Genomic DNA, 20723 nt, shown 5'->3' with positions numbered 1-20723 from the left:
TGGTATAGTGGTGAAGAGAGCTGCCTACCAAGCACTAGACCTGGGTTCGATTCCCGGCCAAGGTATGTAAGCTGGCTTTTGAAATCCTACAATTCCCTGGAAGACAAGACCCTCCTCCGGAGGAAGAGGAGGAGGGGGTGAGGGAGGATTACACTTCCTGATGTTGTACATTCAATGAGATTTCTGACCTTAAAGGGACTCCGAACAGTGCAGAAACTATGGAAAGATGCATATCATTTTAAAGCTCTCTTTCTCCTCTTTCCAATGATATATAAACCGCCACCCTACGCCTTTTAGTTTTCGCTATTTTCGCGATTGAAATTGACGCGGCCGCGATTTCAATCGCGAAAATAGAGAAAACTAAAAGGCGTAGGGCGACGATTTAGGTGTCGCCAGAAAGAGGAGAAAGAGAGCTTTAAAATGATATCCATCTTTCCATAGTTACATTGTATTACACAGGACGACACTTTCCCCAGTGTCAGCAGCTTTATTCAGCAGAATGGAGCTGCTGACTTTAGGAAAAAGTCGCCCTGTGTAATACAATGTAACTATGGAAAGATGGATATCATTTTAAAGCTCTCTTTCTCCTCTTTCTGGCGACACCTAAATCGTCACTCTACGCCTTTTAGTTTTTTCTATTTTCGCGATTGAAATCGCGACCGCGGCAATTTCAATCACGAAAATAGCGAAAACTAAGAGGCGTAGGGCGGCGGTTTATATATCATTGGAAAGAGGAGAAAGAGAGCTTTAAAATGATATGCATCTTTCCATAGTTTCTGCACTGCTCGGAGTCCCTTTAAAACACTGCTTTGTGCCAAATCTAGATTTTTTTTCTGGGACTTTTGATGTCTATTCCACTCAACCATGTCTCCCTCCAGGTATTAGACCCATTTAAACATCTTTTCCATCACTTTTGTGGCCAGCATAATTTTTTCTAAATTTCTAAGTTCGCCTCTCCATTTAAGTCTATTGCGGTTCGCGAAAGTTCGCGCGAACCGAACTTTCATGGTAGGTTTGCGAACCTAAAATCGGAGGTTTGGGCCATCTCTAATGGGGGAACCAGCGCTGGAACGTGGGGCCGAGAGAGGAGAGAGAAGGCTTTATAGGACCGAGAGCCTTCCCTCTCCTTAGGCTAGTATCTGGCTGATTTTTTATCATAGATTCTAAATGACTTTAATATAATGTGCATTCTTCTTCCAACTGATTGAAGACAAGTTAAAACTTTTTCTCAGTTTTTCTCAGTAATTAAACAGTCACACAGGACTGTAAATATCAATTGGTCATATACATGCACAACACAGCATGTGTTTGTGCAAATAACTAAACAATATGGTTTTAGAATATTCTGCACCCAAAAAAAAAAAGAAAAGAAAATATTGAATGTGAAATTCAAAATATGTATAGTTTTGTTTTGTTGTGTTTGTTTTTTCCCAGTTCGAAAACCAGCCTGGGCACTACCTGCACAGAGTTTGTATGTACTCCCTGGTGCGTTTCATCCGGGCTCTCTGGTTTCCTCCCACATCCCAAAAACATACAGATAAGTTAATTGGCATTCCTAAAATTGGCCCTAGACTATGATGAACATATGACCATGGTAGGGATTAGATTGTGTGTCCCTCTGAGGGACAGTTAAATTGTAATCATATCAGAGGTTATATGATGAGATAAACTTGTGTATGTACTATGCCAAACAAGTTAATAACGAGGCTGTATTATAAATTAAGATTTTTTCATAGAATGAAAAATTATGAAAATTGGTAAATTTGATTAATATGGACAAGTATTCTAAAGAGATGGGAGCTTTGATAAATCTCTTTAAGCTGGCATGAATGTGATATGAATTTGAGATATGGATGTAATAAAAATATTATAATATTTTCAAGGGAGGAATGAAATATATTTTGATGAGGTTTAATTGATTAAGGATCCAATCAATTAATCTATATGTCGTATTGGTAAATCTGATTGAAATATATTCTCTCATTTGAAAATGTTTGGATGACAAGGCTTTAGTGTTAGTTTTATCATTGCTACATTTCAACAGAAGGTTCTGTTCATTATCTAGGTGAGTCAAGGCTGGAGTTAGCCATCCCTCATAGTGTAATGAGAAGCTATGGTCAAGCAGCTGTTTCTCATTACTTCTCTGGCCAAGGCATACCAAAGGATTGTCAGTTCTGGTTTAAACCAGTAAAGATGAAGCGTTAAACTATAGTAGTTAGATTTAGTAGTCAACGAATAGAAACTATAGCATTATTTAATCAGACCAATCAGAAGATAGTATAGTGGTACATTGTAGGTCCATCCCATTTCATTTATAAAGTGTTCAGGCGGGAAAGTTTCATTCATTCTTGCATTCTTTCTTCAGCCTCACACACACACATTCACTTACACATACAAACACACACAAAGACAATAAGCCTTAATATACAGGATATTCTCAAAAAATTAGCATATTGTGATAAAGTTCATTATTTTCTGTAATGTACTGATAAATATTAGACTTTCATATATTTTAGATTCAATACACACAACTGAAGTAGTTCAAGCCTTTTATTGTTTTAATATTGATGATTTTGGCATACAGCTCATGAAAACCCCAAATTCCTATCTCAAAAAATTAGCATATTTCATCCGACCAATAAAAGAAAAGTGTTTTTAACCACTTGCCGACCGCATGCTTATACCGTGCGTCGGCAAAGTGGCAGCTGCAGGACCAGCGACGCAGTACTGCATCGCCAGCTGCAGGCTGATTATTAAGGAAGCAGCCGCTCGCGTGAGCGGCTGCTTCCTGTCAAATCACGGCGGGGGGCTCCGTGAATAGCCTGCGGGCCGCCGATGGCGGCTCGCAGGCTAAATGTAAACACAAGCGGAAATAATCCGCTTTGTTTACATTGTACGGCGCTGCTGCGCAGCAGCGCCGTAAGGCAGATCGGCGATCCCCGGCCAATCAGCGGCCGGGGATCGCCGCCATGTGACAGGGGACGTCCTGTCACTGGCTGCACAGGATGGATAGCGTCCTGTGCAGCCTCGATCGCCGGGGGGGGGAGCAGGTAGGAGAGGGAGGGGGGAATTTCGCCGCGGAGGGGGGCTTTGAGGTGCCCCCCCCCGCAACACCCAGGCAGGCAGGCGAGATCAGACCCCCCCTGCACATCATCCCCATAGGGGGGAAAAAAGGGGGGCAATCTGATCTCTCTGCCTGCAACCTGATCTGTGCTGGGGGCTGCACAGCCCACCCAGCACAGATCACTCAAAACAGCGCTGGTCCTTAAGGGGGGGTAAAGGGTGGGTCATCAAGTGGTTAAAACAAAAAAAGTCAACCTTCAAATAATTATGTTCAGTTATGCACTCAACACTTGGTCGGGAATCCTTTTGCAGAAATGACTGCTTCAATGCAGCGTGGCATGGTGGCAATCAGCCTGTGGCACTGCTCAGGTGTTATGGAGGCCCAGGATGCTTCAATAGCGGCTTTAAGCTCATCCAGGGTGTTGGGTCTTGCGTCTCTAAACTTTCTCTTCACAATATCCAACAGATTCTCTATGGGGTTCAGGTCTGGAGAGTTGGCAGGCCAATTGAGCACAGTAATGCCATGGTCAGTAAACCATTTACCAGTGGTTTTGGCACTTTAAACAGGTGCCAGGTCGTGCTGAAAAATGAAATCTTCATCTTCATAAAGCTTTTCAGCAGATGGAAGCATGAACCCACTTTTGAACCAGAAACAGCGGCAGAAGCGCCTGACCTGGGCTACAGAGAAGCAGCACTGGACTGTTGCTCAGTGGTCCAAAGTACTTTTTTCGGATGAAAGCAACTTTTACATGTCATTCAGGCAGGGGCGGGCCGAGGCATAGGCTGGAGAGGCTCCAGCCTCAGGGCGCAATGTAGGAGGGGGCGCACAATTCATTCAGCTGTCATTCCTAATTGTGTTTGAAGCAGAAAGAAATAAGAAAAGGGGATACATACCGTCTTTCCCCTAAATTAAGACATCCCCTGAAAATAAGACATGTCTTATATTTCAAGCATGCTTGAAATATAAGGCATTCCCCAAAAATAAGGCCCAGCTATGCTCCGCCCCCGAACCCCCCGCAGTGATGCCGCACCGCCGCTGCTACGGTAGTTTACCTCCTTTGCTGCTAGCCCCCCTCCGGCTTACGCTGTACAATATGCAGATCTCCGATCAGCGGGGATAGGCAGCTAAAGTTGTATAGTAACAGCACTGCCGTATACAGGAAGTAAACAGAGATCACTTCCTGTATAGAGCGGCGTTGATACTGTACAAGTTTAGCTGCCTATCCCCGCTGATCGGAGATCTGCATTATGTACAGCGTAAGCCGGAGGGGGGCTAGCAGCAAAGGAGGTAAACTACCGTAGCAGCAGCGGTGGTGCAGGAGGGGAACCCGATTTGCTGGAGGACAGCAGCAAAGCAAAGGGTGATCCGATTTGCTGGAGGAGGGGGGCCAGCAGCAAAGCAAAGGGGGATCCGATTTGCTGGAGGAGGGGGGGCAGCAGCAGCGCAACACTCAAGACTTAGGAACACAGTGATCATCTGAATCCAGATTCTACTGGATGTCCAAGCTGAGTCAGTTGATCTGCTGTTTAACTTTGATTAGCATGGAGAGAGGTGTTAGTGTCTGCGGTGGGGGGAGGGGAAGGGGGGATGTCCCGATATACACTGGCTACATACTAGGGGTTTCTGGCTATATACTGGGGGGTGAGAGGGTGTCTGGGTATACACTAGGGATTTCTGGCTATATACTGGGGGTGATCTAGCTAAATACTAAAGGGGGATCTGGCTACCACAACAAAATATAAGACCTCCCCGAAAATAAGCCCTAGCACATATTTTTAAGGAAAAATTAATATAAGACAGTGTCTTATTTTCGGGGAAACACGGTAGCAGTGACTGCAAGCCAGATAACTAGATATTAAGGTGTTGGGGAGGTTGTGGGCCCTGTGGCCCTCTTAGTCTAATAGCAATCAGTGCGTGACAGCTGGGGTGGGAGGGATGGAGGGGCGCACTTTGGTGTCTTAGCCTTGGGTGCTGGAGGACCTTGTCCCAGCTCTGCATTCAGGAATCAAGGTGCCAGAGTCTGGAGGAAGACTGGGGAAAGGGAAATGCCAAAATGCCTGAAGTCCAGTGTCAAGTACCCACAGTCAGTAATCGTCTGGGGTGCCATGTCAGCTGCTGGTGTTGGTCCACTGTGTTTTATCAAGGGCAGGGTCAATGCAGCTAGCTATGAGGAGATTTTGGAGCACTTCATGCTTCTATCTGCTGAAAAGCTTTATGGAGATGAAGATGTCATTTTTCAGCACGACCTGGCACCTGCTCCCAGTGCCAAAACCACTGGTAAATGGTTTACTGACCATGGTATTACTGTGCTCAATTGGCCTGCCATCTCTCCTGACCTGAACCCCATAATGAATATGTGGGATATTGTGAAGAGAAAGTTGAGACACAAGGCCCAACACTCTGGATGAGCTTAAGGCCGCTATCGATGCATCTTGGGCCTCCATAACACCTGAGCAGTGCCACAGGCTGATTGCCTCCATGCCACGCAGCATTGAAGCAGTCATTTCTGCAAAAGGATTCCCGACTAAGTATTGAGCGCATAACTGAACATAATTATTTGAAGGTTGACTTTTTTTGTTTTAAAAACATTTTTCTTTTATTGGTCGGATGAAATATGCTAATTTTTTAAGATAGGAATTTGGGGTTTTCATGAGCTGTATGCCAAAATCATCAATATTAAAACAATAAAAGGCTTGAACTACTTCAGTTGTGTGTAATGAATCTAAAATATATGAAAGTCTAATGTTTATCAGTACATTACAGAAAATAATTAACTTTATCACAATATGCTAATTTTTTGAGAAGATCCTGTACATACAGATTACTCAGCAATTCAATCATTTTGTTTTTATATTTTTGTAACTAATTTTGTAACTAAAGACTTGTAACCTTATTGATTCTTTTTGAACATTTATGGAAGTCAATAATGCTTAATTAAACAACCACATCTTTTAAATGATTCATCGTGGTCTCCAAAGATTTTTGTTTTAACCAACAAAATCCCCCATCTAACAATTGGCGAACAGCCAGTCGTAAATGTTTTGATTCACAAAGATGACCTCAGCAAAATCAGCAATTTTTGATTACCTCAGAAAAATCGTTTAAAAACGGGAGAATGAGAAGAGAGGAGAAGTAAGAGAAAGCTGTGTACTTGTGAAACTATTTTTGCGTTGAATCTGAAGCTGAAGAGGGGCCAGGAGACCAGACCAGACCAGAGGCGAATGACTGACCTCCATAAGATGTGGGTGTAAGCAGGAGTCATCTGCATAGGTGATTATGTTTTATTTTCTGTTGAATTGGCTAAAAGTTTTGAAGTTAAAGTCAGATTGCGTTATCCAAAATTATCAAAGTTAGTCAAGATTATTATTTGTCAGTTAATAAGGGAAATAGTTACATAAATTTTGCTAAAATGAACAGCATGCAAAATACATTTTATTCTTGTTCATATGTAAAATGCCTTATTAGTGGCAGACAGGATGCACACTTTGTCATTGGTTGTGTTTATTTAAAAATGGAGACATTCTTGTTTACAGAGCTGCAAGCTAAATGTGGGAAAAAATGTGTTAAATGGAAGCTTTTGATAGTGTAATCAAAATGTAATTGGATCATAAAAGCAAACTTAGCATACTAGCTTCTATAAGAAAAGTAAGGGTTTTATATTTATTCTAATTGGCCACTTGTGTAAAAGAAAATGTATAGACCATGAATAAGTGACAATTTGTATAAAAAGGAAATATATCTGTAATAGTGGTTTAATAGAAATGCAGCCTGAAACCTTGAAAGCTAGGAAAAATAAAAATGTTTCTGGGTATTTAAAACCAATATTTTATGAATTGGTTACCAAAATGACATGATTTCTATGCAGCAGCATGTCTCATGTGACAGCTATCCTTTGTTTAAACTTAAATTGTAGTATAAAATCATTGCATAAGGTCACTTAAATGTATTTGCATTGCAAGCTGTATATGTTATGAAAAAGTTTATTCAAGTTAAGAGTTGTCATATTTTGTTTTTCATTTGAGTATTGATAAAAAGCATAAAATATAGTCATGAATGTTATAATTGATATTAAGAAATTTTAATGCATTAAAATGAGCCTATAATAATACTGTATAGGATTGTTAGTCATCATGGCTTGATGATAGACATATCTGTTTCTGTATTAAGTAATTGATGGGGATATTATGATAAGAGTCAGCATTCATAAGTAAGATGTGATTGCTTGTGTCCATAGACAAACCGATATTGTAACAATCAGTTTTCATAAAAGTTGTTAAAGTGAGTTTTTTTTAAGTTATAGGTTTAGTCAGGAGGTTATTCTTAGTGAGGTTTGGTTTAATTTTGACTAAATAAATCTGAATTCTTGCAAATAAAAGAATTGGATTCAAAGGAATAATGTTTAAAGTAAATTTAGTAGCTCATGACTATAGTTAAAAGGCTTGTTTATCAAAGGCATTATTGAATTGAGATGATTTGTGATACTTTATAAGGTAAAATATATTTTGAGAGTCAGTATGTGTGTTCAGTCTAACATGTGATCAGTGATTATAATTTGATTAATGAGCAGGTTATGATATGCTTAGTGCTCAGTCCCATAAGTGATTTGTCATGAATAAGTATATCTTTGTACTTATATATATATTTTCATGTGGGTCTCTTTTCCTTACCGGAGGAAAAGTGGAAACTTATGAAAATATAATTGATGAATGGTGACAAATGTTTTCATATCTTTTTCCAGGTCAAAGGTGTGAAATCCGATGTACCAGTTGTAATTATTGGTATACAGGGGGACATTGTGCTGGTGTATCAGATATCTGAAATAAATTGTATACTTTGATTATTGCTGTAGATTATTAGTACAGTAATATATGCACTGATATTTTAGACTGTACACAATATAATATTCAAGCTCAAGGGAAGTTTAAAAATTAAGCTAAAAGGACAACAGGTTAAAGGAGAACTCTGAGAAAAGTTATTGTTTGTTTATTTTATATGTGCTTAAGTGATAACATTTTTATTCCCCTTATGATTAATTGTAAACATGTATTTTATCTCCTTAACTATTACATTTTATTTCCTGAGAAGTATGTAAAGAAGATCAGAGATGGTGGTGATTTTCCCTCCTTTCTGTAAATTGATGAAAATTGAGGTACAATATTGATTGAGCTAGTAAAGTTTAATTACAAGAAAGAGACCTATGTCAAAAAAGTAAAGTAAAAAGGAAATATCTTGTTATGTTAATTTGTTAGTAACAAGTATATAAGATGAGGTCATTTTAAAAAAGATTAGTGAAAGTTTTCAAGGTAAGACTTTGGTGACATAGAAATGTTTTAGTAGAAGTTGTTTTGGTAATGTTTTCATCTGTTTGTATAGGAGACAGTGGTATCCATGTTAAGCAAGAGGAGAGTTAATCAGGAACAGTTGTAGTCATGTAATCTGAGCTCTAGTCATCTAAGCTGCAATAGTACACGGAAGTTTAAAAAGGTTATTTCAAGATACATAAGAAAAGTCTTTATAGGTGATGTATTGATAATTTTTGAGATATTATTATGTAAGAAATGCTAAGGTATCATTTAGTTTACTTGCAATATGCACACACACAGCAGGTAGACTAATAATGACACATATACACATGAGATTAGCATGTTATGTGAACGCACACACACATATTAACATGCTATTACACATTTACATAAGACAAGATATTATGGAGTTGTTTAAATGTGTGAACAAGGTTTATGAAGTTATGAGAATATAACTTTGTTATCCTCACAATAAGATGTGAGGGATGCTTTAAGATGACATTGTAGTTTTTTTATTGAACCTTTATTAGGTTAATCTAAGGGTATGAAACTTATGTTTATTAGATAAACTAGATGGACTAAAGTTCATGGTAGAATTTGTGTCCTCATCAAAGGATTGCAATTGTTGAGACAATGTCAGATGAGTTTAAATTATATTTGTTTGTTCAAAGGTGGAACAAAAGTTTAAAGGGAAGGTTCAGGGAGGGTGGGTAAAAAATAAAAATCAATTTCCACTTACCTGGGGCTTCCTCCAGCCCGTGGCAGGCAGGAGGTGCCCTCGCCGCCGCTCCGCAGGCTCCTGGTGGTCTCCGGTGGCCGACCCGACCTGGCCAGGCCGGCTGCCAGGTCGGGCTCTTCTGCGCTCCAAGGCCCGGAACTTCTGCGTCCCACGCCGGCGCGCTGACGTCATCGGACGTCCTCCGGGCTCTACTGCGCAGGCGCAGTAGTTCTGCGCCTGCGCAGTAGAACTGTTTCAAGTTTAATTGTTTATGTTTCGTTTATGTTACAGAACAGGATTAAGTTATATGTGATGTTTTTCATAAAAAAGTGAAACTTTTAGGAAAAAATATTAATAAGAACAAAAGAAAATGTTCTCTAAGGAAAGTTTTTTTTGTATCCAATAACATATAGATCCAATCATTTTTGAAAAAAATAAGGTACATTTTTGATTACTGTTTGGAAATTGATATTTTTGATAGAGAGGGTTTCCATAATATATCTTGTATGGAAAGTTATTTTGAGAGTTTGCTTGAAACATTATGAAAGGAATTTTAGATGGTGCAAAAGTCATTGATTCTATAATTAATGGGTTGCATTAAGAAACTTTGAAATCTGATTTGAAAATAAAGCTTGTCAGAAAACAAAGGGCTAGATAGATAGCATATTATGTCAATGTAAATCAGATGATGGGAAGGTATTATTATACAAATTGCATCAGTATCATGTCCTTAAATGATACATTTTTATGATTTAATTTTTAATTTTGGTTAATAATGGAAACAAGATTTTTGGTTAGGATATGTTTGAAAGTTCAAACTGAATATGTTATGAATTTCCAAACAATAATACAAACTTTTTAAGGAGATATAACATAATTAAAAAATACAGGTATACATTAATTCATATTGATTTGGGATAGATAAGTGATATGAATTCCATCAAGATGAATGAATAACATCTTAATGATATTAGTAGTTGGAAGGCAATACATTTGATTATTTTGTAACATTATTAGATGATCCAATAAATTATATACATTGTTATGATTGATTTATCAAAAAGTTTTATGATAATTTTAAAATGGATGAAAAAGTAATGAAATTTAAAGTTTAGATTTGTCATCATTCTTGCATGTCTAGTTCAAGGGTATTAGTCTAATTTTAAGAAGTATCTATCATTTTTTGCCAAATGTAACGTTTTCTGTACAACAAGAAGTGAAAGGGATAACACCAGGGCCGGCGCTACCATAGAGGCAGAGGAGGCAGCTGCCCCAGGGCCCCAGAGCTTGTAGGGGCCCCCAGTGGCTACAAGAGGAAAAACAAAATTTCAAATCGGCCTTATAGTTTTTGAGAAAATCGATTTTAAAGTTTCAAAGGAAAAAAAATACACATTTAAAAACCTGCCGACTTTAATGGTTGATAGCAAATCCTCCTTAAATGCTAGAAACCCTAAATTTGCAGGATATGTTAAGGAGATAATTAGGAATAAGAGGAAAAAACTATTTTTCAAAAAGACCTTATAGTTTTTGAGAAAATTGATTTTAAAGTTTCAAAGGAAAAAAGTATACTTTTAAATGCGGTAAATGTCACTTTTAGTAGCAAACCTAACGGTAGTGTAATTTTACATGCATCAAAAGAAAGAGCAATAAATTTCCTGACGGGGTTTCCAGGGGGTCTATACGCAGCCACATCGCTTTGGCCAGGGATCGCTATACAGCCGCAATATGGCTGTATGAAGATCCCTGGCATTTTTTTCTATTTTCCCAATTTTTTTTTTATGTTTAGAGTGTGGGAATTTTTTTTTTTAATTATGTGGGGTCCCCCTCCTGAAACTTTTTAACCCCTTGTCCCCCATGCAGGCTGGGATAGCCAGAATGTGGAGCTCCGACCGATTGGGACTTCACACCCTGACTATACCAGCTGCAAAAAAGGTCCCCTAATGCCGATTTTTGTTCCGGGGTATATGTTGGGGAGCCCCCCAGGTTTATTTTGCCCTGGGGCCCCAATGTTGCTTAAAACGGCCCTGGATAACACACACTGATTCAATTACACATGAGGGACAAAGAAGGTTTGCTGTTAAGTTAAGTCCAGCAAGGCAGTAGTTAAAAGTTTTTTTCTTCTTTGAGTTCATTCACAAGGGATGTTTGGATAGGTTATATATTACATAGAGAAGCATATAAATGCAATTAGTTTAAACAAAAGTTTCTCTATATAATATAATGTTTTACATAAATTAAGACATTTTCATAGAATGAAAAATTATGAAAATTGGTAAATTTGATTAATATGGACAAGTATTCTAAAGAGATGGGAGCTTTGATAAATCTCTTTAAGCTAGCATGAATGTGATATGAATTTGAGATATGGATGTAATAAAAATATTATAATATTTTCAAGGGGGAGAATGAAATCTATTTTGATGAGGTTTAATTGATTAAGGATCCAATCAATTAATCTATATGTCGTATTGGTAAATCAGATTGAAATATATTCTCTCATTTGAAAGTGTTTGGATGACAAGACTTTAGTGGGAGTTTTATCATTGCTACATTTCAACAGAAGGTTCTGTTCCTTATCTAGGTGAGTGAAGGCTGGAGTTAGCCATCCCCCATAATGCAATGAGAAGCTATGGTCAAGCAGCTGTTTCTCATTACCTCTCTGGCCAAGGCATACCAAAGGATTGTCAGCTCTGGTTTAAATGAGTAAAGCTGAAGAGTTAAACTATAGTAGTTATATTTAGTAGTCAACAAATAGAAACTATAGCATTATTTAATCAGACCAATCAGAAGATAGTATAGTGGTACATTGTAGGGCCATCCCAGTTCATTTATAAAGTGCTCAGGCGAGAAAGTTTCATTCATTCTTGCATTCTTTCTTCAGCCACGCACGCACGCACGCACACACACACACACACACTCACTTACACATACATACACACACAAAGACAATAAGCCTTAATATACATACAGATTACTCAGCAATTCAATCATTTTGTGTTTATATTTTTGTAACTAATTTTGTAACTAAAGACTTGTAACGTTATTGATTTTTTTTGAACATTTATGGAAGTCAATAATTCTTAGTTAAACAACCACATCTTTTAAATGATTCATTATGGTCTCCAAAGATTTTTGTTTTAACCAAAAAAATCCCCCATTTAACACTGCCTGAAAGCATTAATCTTCAGGCATGCAAGTGACAGCTTCTCTCTTGTCGGTACCTTTTCGGTAACCCTCACAGACCAACTTTTGAAGGCAGGAGATAGATAAATTGTTGTTGTGCACAGAACAACTCTTTAGGGCAGGGGATATTTTAAAAAAACATCAATAGTTCATGTATTTTCACTCTGGGACTCTTGAGACACTGCCAATAGGCAGCAACAATAAAACATTAAATCTACTTCGCAAATGTTTATACTTATATTTCATCAGTAGGTGGACAGTTCCAATTGATTATATGGTTATATGATTATATGGTTAATTTATTTTCACCTTGGGTTTAATTTAAGTGACAAGACTATATACTCTGTATAGTGTTGCTGAAGATGTCGGTGATATATCTGTACAGTATATAGTGCCGACATATTATGCAGCACTGTACAGAGTATATTATCTATGTATGTATCGTGTAGTGCATGTATCATAGTCTAGGGCCAATTTAGGAGGAGGCCAATTAACTTATCTGTATATTTCTGGGATGGTGTAGGAAACCAGAATGCCTGGAGGAAACCCATGCAGACACGGGGGGAACATACAAACTCCTTGTAGATGTTGACCTGGCTGGGATTTAAGCTGGGGACCCATTTCTGCAAGATGAGAGCGCTAACCACTACGGCACTGTGCTGCCCACGGTAACTATGCTTTGTATCTCTTTTTCTTTCTCTGCCTGAAAGAGTTAAAAATCGGATATGCATGTAGCAGTTTCCGTCTGGGTCGGGATTGGTCGAGCTAGAGAGCTAGAGAGGAACTACAGCCATAAACACTTTCCTGGCAGTAAATGGCTTCAGAGAGACGGGGATAGATAAAAAGGGGCAGTAGTTCATAGATTTAAAGGGAACCTGAACTGAGTAAAATTATTTAAGATAAACGCACGATGTAGCTGCAAATGAATATTACATGGTTACCTCACCGTCAGTTCCTCTCAGAAGCTCACCATTTTCTTCTTACAGTGATCCCTTCCAGTTCTGACAATATTTTGTCAGAACTGAAATATACCAGTTGCTGTCAGTTATATATTAGCAGCTGTCAGTTACAACTGAATGTGCAAGGTAATGTCCATGTTTTCCTATGGCTCAACTGGGAGATATTACAGTTTAACAGTGTGCTGACCAGGAAGCTGTTATGGGGTAACGGCCATTTTTAAGATGGAGGACAGAGAATTCCATTGATCACAGTGGGCAAACCGAATGCAGGAGAGGAGAAAGAGATTGAGGATGAGACTACACAGGAGGTAAGTATGACCTGTGTATGGTTATTTTGACTTTTTATTTTCAGTTCAGGTTCTCTTTAAGCTCTGACATACTTTGATGGATTTATCATTGAGCAGAGACAATGAAAAAGTGAAAACTTAAAGAGTAGATTTAAATATAAAATAAAACTGTGGGATAACTAAAAAGTACATTTTTCTGAGCAGGGGGATAAATACAATTGTTTATCTCTGTGATTTATGTTCACCTCATGTTTCCTTTCAATAAATATGTCAGTCTCCATATCCCTCTCACTTCTGGTTTCCTTTAATAACAACTATCTGTATCCAGACAGCGGCTGAGTTTATTAACATGAAAATGTTTACAGACTAGACAAAAAACCCAATGTGTGAACTGCCTCTCTGGTTATCAACAGATTGTAGACTAAACGGTATCATTCTCATTCTATCTATCTATCTATCTATCTATCTATCTATCGCGTACGTACAAAAAGGGCGCCTGGACAAAAAGGGCGCGGGGTGTAAACTCTAAATAATAATTAATCATTAATAGGGTTTATAAATATAGTGTGCTATATTTTGTTTACAAATAATGTTTAACAAAATTATAAATCATTAAATAATGTTTATGAAATCGGAAATTGTGAAAACGTTAATCTTCCCTGTTTCAAAAGTTAAACTTATAATTACGTTTATAAAAAAAACAATAATATATGTTTAATTGTTATAATTGTATATTATTGTGAATAACCGTCATTTATGGTTTGTTCTTATAATAAAATCTGAAAATATTGTTTATAAAGATGATCGAAATATAACTACATTCGTAATAAGTGTTGTAATACATTAGTAATTATTACTAAAATTTTAATAAAACTATACCTAAGCCTACTCTTACACAGAACCCTACCTGTACCTATCCCTAACCCCTAGACTCCCCTGTTGGTGCCTAAACCTAAGACCCCCCTGTTGGTGCCTAAACCTAAGACCCCCCTGTTGGTGCCTAAACCTAAGACCCCCCTGTTGGTACCTAAACCTAAGACCCCCCTGTTGGTGCCTAAACCTAAGACCCCCCTGTTGGTGCCTAAACCTAAGACCCCCCTGTTGGTGCCTAAACCTAAGACCCCCCTGTTGGTGCCTAAACCTAAGACCCCCCTGTTGGTGCCTAAACCTAAGACCCCCCTGTTGGTGCCTAAACCTAAGACCCCCCTGTTGGTGCCTAAACCTAAGACCCCCCCTGTTGTTGCCTAAGTACCCCTCCCTGTACCTACCCCTAACCCCTAGACCCCCCTATTAGTGCCTAAACCTAAGACCCCCCTGTTGGTGCCTAAACCTAAGACCCCCCTTTATTATGTGGATAATAATGTTTTACTAATTGTGGATTCAAAAAATATTTTGCAATTTACGTTACGTACTGATCGCTTTATTTTGTGAATAATAATGTTTTACAAACAGTAAGGGATAAAACTTTAAATAATGTTTTAATTATTTAAATAAGATAAATATGTTTAGTATTTTCATAAACGTTATTCGGCACGGGTGCATTTTATAAACGTAAATCACCACAAGTTCAGTTATAAATCATTAAACATCGCCGTGCGCCGTTTGTAAACTTTATTTAGCTCCTGGCGCCGTTTATAAACTTTATTTAGCTCCGGCGCCCCTTTTTCCTACTCGGCGCCCATTAAACGCTATTTATTATGGGAGTGAATGGCGGCGCCCTTTTTGTCCACTAGCGGCATGCGCCCTTTTTTCCCAGCTCCCTATCTATCTATCTATCTATCATCTTTCTCCAGCAATTACATATGTTGTATAAAAAGCAGAAATTCTTACCGCAAGCAACTTCTTAGTACACTTCACGGCTCCTGGTACATCACCTATCAAAATAATATGTTGGAGAGTATTCAGTATAGATCATGATTGGCATGACACCATGCTTGTCACACTAAGCTGGTTTTCATACTGTAAGGCTATGTTCACAATGGGGGTTCAGTGCGTAGCATGCCAAAGTAGGATCACCACAGGGAACTGTTGCTTTGCATGTTATGCATACGGTGGGATGCATACAGTAAAGCATACAGTGAAGCTTTCTACTAGAAAAAAATCACACATTGCAATCCCTGAAAAAAAGGACTAAATCTTTTTTCAAAATCTGGAAAAATTAAATATTGGATACCTTCACCCAAGAAGAAATTAATACACTGATGGGAAACTTTACTTTTACTACTTGGTATTGTTTGGAGGATATAGATGACAACCTGGGAGCTCTCAAATACAAGCCATAATCTACCTAAGATAAATACATCTTGGAAATGTTTTATAAAATACGAGACAACTGGGCACTGCAGGACCTTGGTTATAAAAAGAAGATATATCTTATAAAACGCATTGTAATGTAAGTTGTTTTAACGGTTCTCGCTTTAACATCTTTCATTGGCATTGAGCACGGGGGGAGGGAAAGAAAGGGGGGGGGGAAGGGGAGGAGAAGGAAAAATGTTATCAACATAAATACTTTTGTGTAAACATGCATATCTGCCATTGTATTGCCTTCTTTATCTTCAAAATATCAATAAAATATATTAAAAAAAAACAAGTTAATTAACCATAACCACACAGGCCTTATCAGACAGCAAACTTGGCTCTCATGAAAAGAACTCTGCTAACACCTGTGAAGACAATAGAGACCCCCAGGCTTGACTGCCTGGTATCCATAGACATACAATCTAGATCTGGCAATGCAACGACAATCGGTGCAGCAAACCGATTGCAATTGCGTTCTCTTTTCTCACGGCTCTTCCATGACAGTGCCTAACCCTAACCACCCCCCTGGTGGTGCCTAACCCTAGACACCCCCTGGTGGTGCCTAACCCTAACCACCCCACTGGTGGTGCCTAACCCTAAGACCCCCTGGTGGTGCCTAACCCTAACCACCTCCCTGGTGGTGCCTAACCCTAAGACCTCCATGGTAGTGCCTAACCCTAAATATCCCCTGGTGGTGCCTAACCCTAGCCTTGACAGTGTTACATTAAATCCATTCACCGTTTTGCAATTAAATAACGTCTGCAGTTTGGCTTATGTAGGTTAGATATTGATAAATAATGTTACTGTGCGCAATAACCTCTACTGTTTGGCATATGAACGGCGTTATTGATAAGCAATGTTACTGTGTGCCGTTTTTCTTCTTTTTTTTCCTGTGCGCCATTATTATGCAGTGCTAACAATAAATAGCGATAAGCGTATCTTTTTAATGTGACGCCATTTTTATGTTTATGTTTTATTCACTGATCCACCATCATAAGAAGTAATTTCTTACCTAGACAATGGCCGAGGCCGACCAGCATGAAGAAAATGAAGAACTTCATAGTACAGGTTGTTTGGTCTCGATGTAGATACTGATGACACCCAGGTTTGATTTTTATACTATTAAAGATGCTGACGTCATAAGCATATGGCACAAAGACAATCATTTGAAAGATTTATCATGCCAGTAATTTCAAGTCTTTAATAATTAAAATAAATATTGGCTGTGCTTCAGAAAACAGTGCACATCTGCTACTTTGTTCCTCTTTGTGACCTAAGCCAAATGAGTCTTAATCATCCTTGTGTACACAAGGTAAATGTCCCCCAGTGTGTTGGCTTAGAATGCTGGAATTAACTGTTCTATTGGCATAACAACAGAAAATCAGTATAGTGTATATGTTACGGCTAGAACCTGAAGTTGTCCAATTCAGGATCTGGCCGGCCAAAGTGTGAAGTGTCAGTTTCACTCTGAAACAAAGATACAAAGCTCAGATACTGTCTGGTAGTGACCTGAGGAAGCAGGCAGGTCCATTGAAATGCATTGTCCTTTTATTGGTGCATCTAATAGAGGTATTCTGCAAACGTCCGCTGTTTGCATTCGCGGCGGACAGCAAACATTTGGCGTGTTCGATCAAAAAGCAGTTGCGGTGGCCATATTGGATTAATTCTCTTCTGGCTGCTGACTGTTAGTGAGAGCCGGGTCAGACTTGCTGCAGATAGGTTTTTTTATGTGATACTCTACATTCAGTTATGTGGAGCTTTTGAGATGAATTAGAGGAATAGTGATTCCTTATTTTTAGCGTTAATGGAGACTGCTCTTTATGAATCAGTTCTCCAACACGCATTGACTGTGATTCTACTCTTCATCATTCGCTTTTGAATTATATTGTAGGCATCAGCTTTATTTGATTTATGATCATACTCATGTATTTTATATAGTATGCGCGGCTCTGGGCGTTTGGACGCTCTTACCGCTCCTTAGATGAGGCTGGCTGGGCTTCTTAGTCCCACATCCTCTGTCTGACATCTCGCCCCCTCCTTTGTGGAGGTGTGGCTGTGGGAGTGTGTGTGCGTCCGCTGCCCAGGAATGCTGTTTGTGTGGCCGCGCCTGTCGGCGGCTGCTGCGCCCGCCCCCCGGCTCACAAGTGGATGAAGTGGTCCTCCTCTCTCCCTCCCCCTCCGGGGATTGGGCCGTGTGGGGCGGGCGCTATGGGCGCCGATTGGTGGGCTGGAGTATTTCAGATGGATGTGTGGATGTGTGACATATCTGTGCCACGCCCCCCTTTGAGAAAGCCGGAAGTCCGGTGAAACATGTCAGGACAGCGTGGCTTAGCGTCCTGAGACTGTTCGCACCTGCCAGCTTGTGCCACCTTGCGCCACCTGACCACCCTGCCTCAGGCTGGACTCTGCTTTCCCCAGCACGTTTTTCAACTGTGGAATGGGATCGGAGACCTAGTACACGTAAGCAATTTGGAAAATGACGGTACAAACCTGTTGCCTGTCACAATATGGAGCTGCTTCTATCCGGAATGTCCTTCACTGCACATAAGGACTGGAGTTGATTGATACCACGCATTGGGTACTGTATGCATTGCCTTATTTGGGGGTACATGCTATGTCCACGCTTAACGCCTCACATTGGCAGCTTGCAGTGGTTGTTGCTCCTGCTCACGTTTAATGGGCTGTGCTGTGCTTTTTTTTTTCTTCCAATCTTGCAGCTTACCGTTGTCCTCTGCTTGTGCTCTTTTTGCTTGCTTAAATACAAATATTGGAAGGGAACTCTTTGCCCTGTGACTCTCCCATCCACACATAAGTCTGTTACGCTTTGCTGGGCTTTGCTGGATTCTTCCTGATATCTACGGATTACCGCTGTTGAGCAGACTTTTCACTCAAGGAACCATTGTTGGAGTCCCCTTTTTTGAACTAGCTCATGCATGAGTCTCTATATGGGAATCATTATTATTATTATCAATACCACCAGACAGAGGGCCAGGATTGAAAGGTTGTGTGCAATTGTGGTATGAATGGGCGGTGTGTTGACAGCCAGTGGGCTGCTTTTCTGTTTTAATGTGTGATTTTTTATTGTGTACTCTATTCTGATAATTAATAAAGGTTTTTGATATTTTTCTAAAACAGGTGTTTTTGTTGTTTGGAGCATATGCCCCGCTTTAGTACCTCCTAAAGTGTTTGTCTTTTTTATGTGATACTCCACAGCCCAAAGACACCCAGAGCTGTGTGCACACTACAGCTGTTGCTACATTAAGTTGCATGCACAGTACCACTCCAGTGCATTATTATTTCACTGTATTCTGATAGCACTATTGCATTTCTCTGTGTGTAACACTCCACACACGTATCCCCCCTTCCTCCCCCCTTTGGGGTGCGGTGCGTGGAAAAAGTCTACAGTCTACAGAAAGGCACCTTAGAATCGTACGTATTAGTACTCCTCTGGTGAGCTAGGAGCAGATGAGCCAAATGACTGCTCAAATCCCCGGTGTCATTAAATACTATTCGCCAGAACCCCAAATTACCCTTATGTGCCCGTGCACTATAGCATTACTGCTATTGCAACGCCTAGTTTCATCGCTGAACGCTGTGCACCAAAACTACCTGCTTCCCCTGAGAAACCCATACAATTTAATGTTTGTAATGAAAAAGTCCAATCTAGCCTATCAAAGGCTTTTTCTGCATTAAGCCCTAACAACACTGAAGGATTCTTTTTATAATCAATATGATCTACCAAATAGGGTCTACCAAATTAATAGGGCATCTAAAACATATTGGCCTCAATTCTGTTAGGTCTGCCGCTGCCATTAGGTATGCATTTGTTGGCAAAAGGAGTGAAAACTGATCCGATCCATCGGTGAGTTTTTTTCACAATCCGTTTGCCAATGTGCACAGAGCCATCCAGATCCGGTGAAGCGGAGACCGGATCCGCTCACCAGATCCGTTTGGCTCCTATTTTCTAATGTGAACCGGGCCTTAGGGTTTTCAAACAAATTACCTCATGTACAGTAATTTACCTCGTGAGGGAATGACATTTGGTAATTCTGGTAGGTTTTAGTCATGTTTTACCTTATGAGGTAAATTTATTCAAGAATTGCTGCATGCGGTAAATTACACGCTAATTTGCATTCATTTTACCAAAAATCTCTATTCTCATGGAAATTAGGGGCATGTTGGCACATAATTTACTAATTAGTTTAAGATTTGCCTGTACCTAGTGGTAACATCAGTTTGTGTGCATTTTGCAGTTTTTAGTGGCGTTCCTATCAGTGATGCTCGGATACCCCTTTTTATTATTCGAGTTTGGTCGAATTCGAATAGTAAATTATTCGAATTCGGTCGAATATTCGAGTCGAATATTTTTTACTATTCGATTCGACCTCGGACTTCGAGCTCACTATTCGAGTCGGTATTCAAGCTCATTATTCGAGCTGACTATTCGAATTGGCCTTAAATAGCTTCCAACACTTGTTTTGAGGGTGAATGTTGCAAGAAACATCTGTTTTTCCAAGTAACAACAGCAAGTGATTATGTGGGGATGTTCCTTTAAAAAAAAGGTGGAAAGAGAAGAGAAGTTGTGTCCAAAATTCTGTTCAGTAGTGTATATACTTCTTCTTCTTCTTTGTCTTCTATATCTTCTTCTTCTTCTATATCTTCTTCTTCTTATTCTTCTATATCTTCTTCTTCTTCATTTTCTTCTTCTTCTATATCTTCTTCTTCTATATCTTCTTCTTCTTCTATATCTTCTTCTTCTTCTATATCTTCTTCTTCTTCATCATCATCATCTTGTTCTTCTTCATCTTCTTCTTCTTCTTCTTCTTCTTCATCATCATCTTCATCTTCTTCTTCTTCTTCTTCATCTTCTTCATCTTCTTCATCTTCTTCATCATCTTCTTCATCATCATC

At 39.3% G+C, this 20723-nt stretch overlaps 1 protein-coding gene across 7 annotated transcripts in view; it reads right to left on the bottom strand.

Annotated features, from left to right (window-relative positions):
* Positions 1-16916, bottom strand: part of LOC137521026 (uncharacterized) — a 299753-nt gene extending 282837 nt beyond the window's left edge. For all 7 annotated transcript variants that reach the window (XM_068239741.1, XM_068239745.1, XM_068239743.1 and 4 more), the window contains exons 1-2: positions 16825-16916; positions 15345-15388 (exon numbers count right to left, since the gene is read on the bottom strand). In XM_068239741.1, coding sequence (XP_068095842.1) covers positions 15345-15388; positions 16825-16873 — 93 coding nt within the window. In that variant the 5' untranslated portion in view covers positions 16874-16916. The remainder of the gene's footprint in view (positions 1-15344; positions 15389-16824) is intronic.
* Between the last annotated feature and the right edge of the window lie 3807 nt (positions 16917-20723).

The sequence above is a fragment of the Hyperolius riggenbachi genome, chromosome 6 (genome assembly GCF_040937935.1).
Source record: "Hyperolius riggenbachi isolate aHypRig1 chromosome 6, aHypRig1.pri, whole genome shotgun sequence".
NCBI lineage: Eukaryota > Metazoa > Chordata > Amphibia > Anura > Hyperoliidae > Hyperolius > Hyperolius riggenbachi.
The sequence above is the reverse complement of the archived record's forward strand: the minus strand, read 5'-3'. Positions and strand labels throughout refer to the sequence as shown.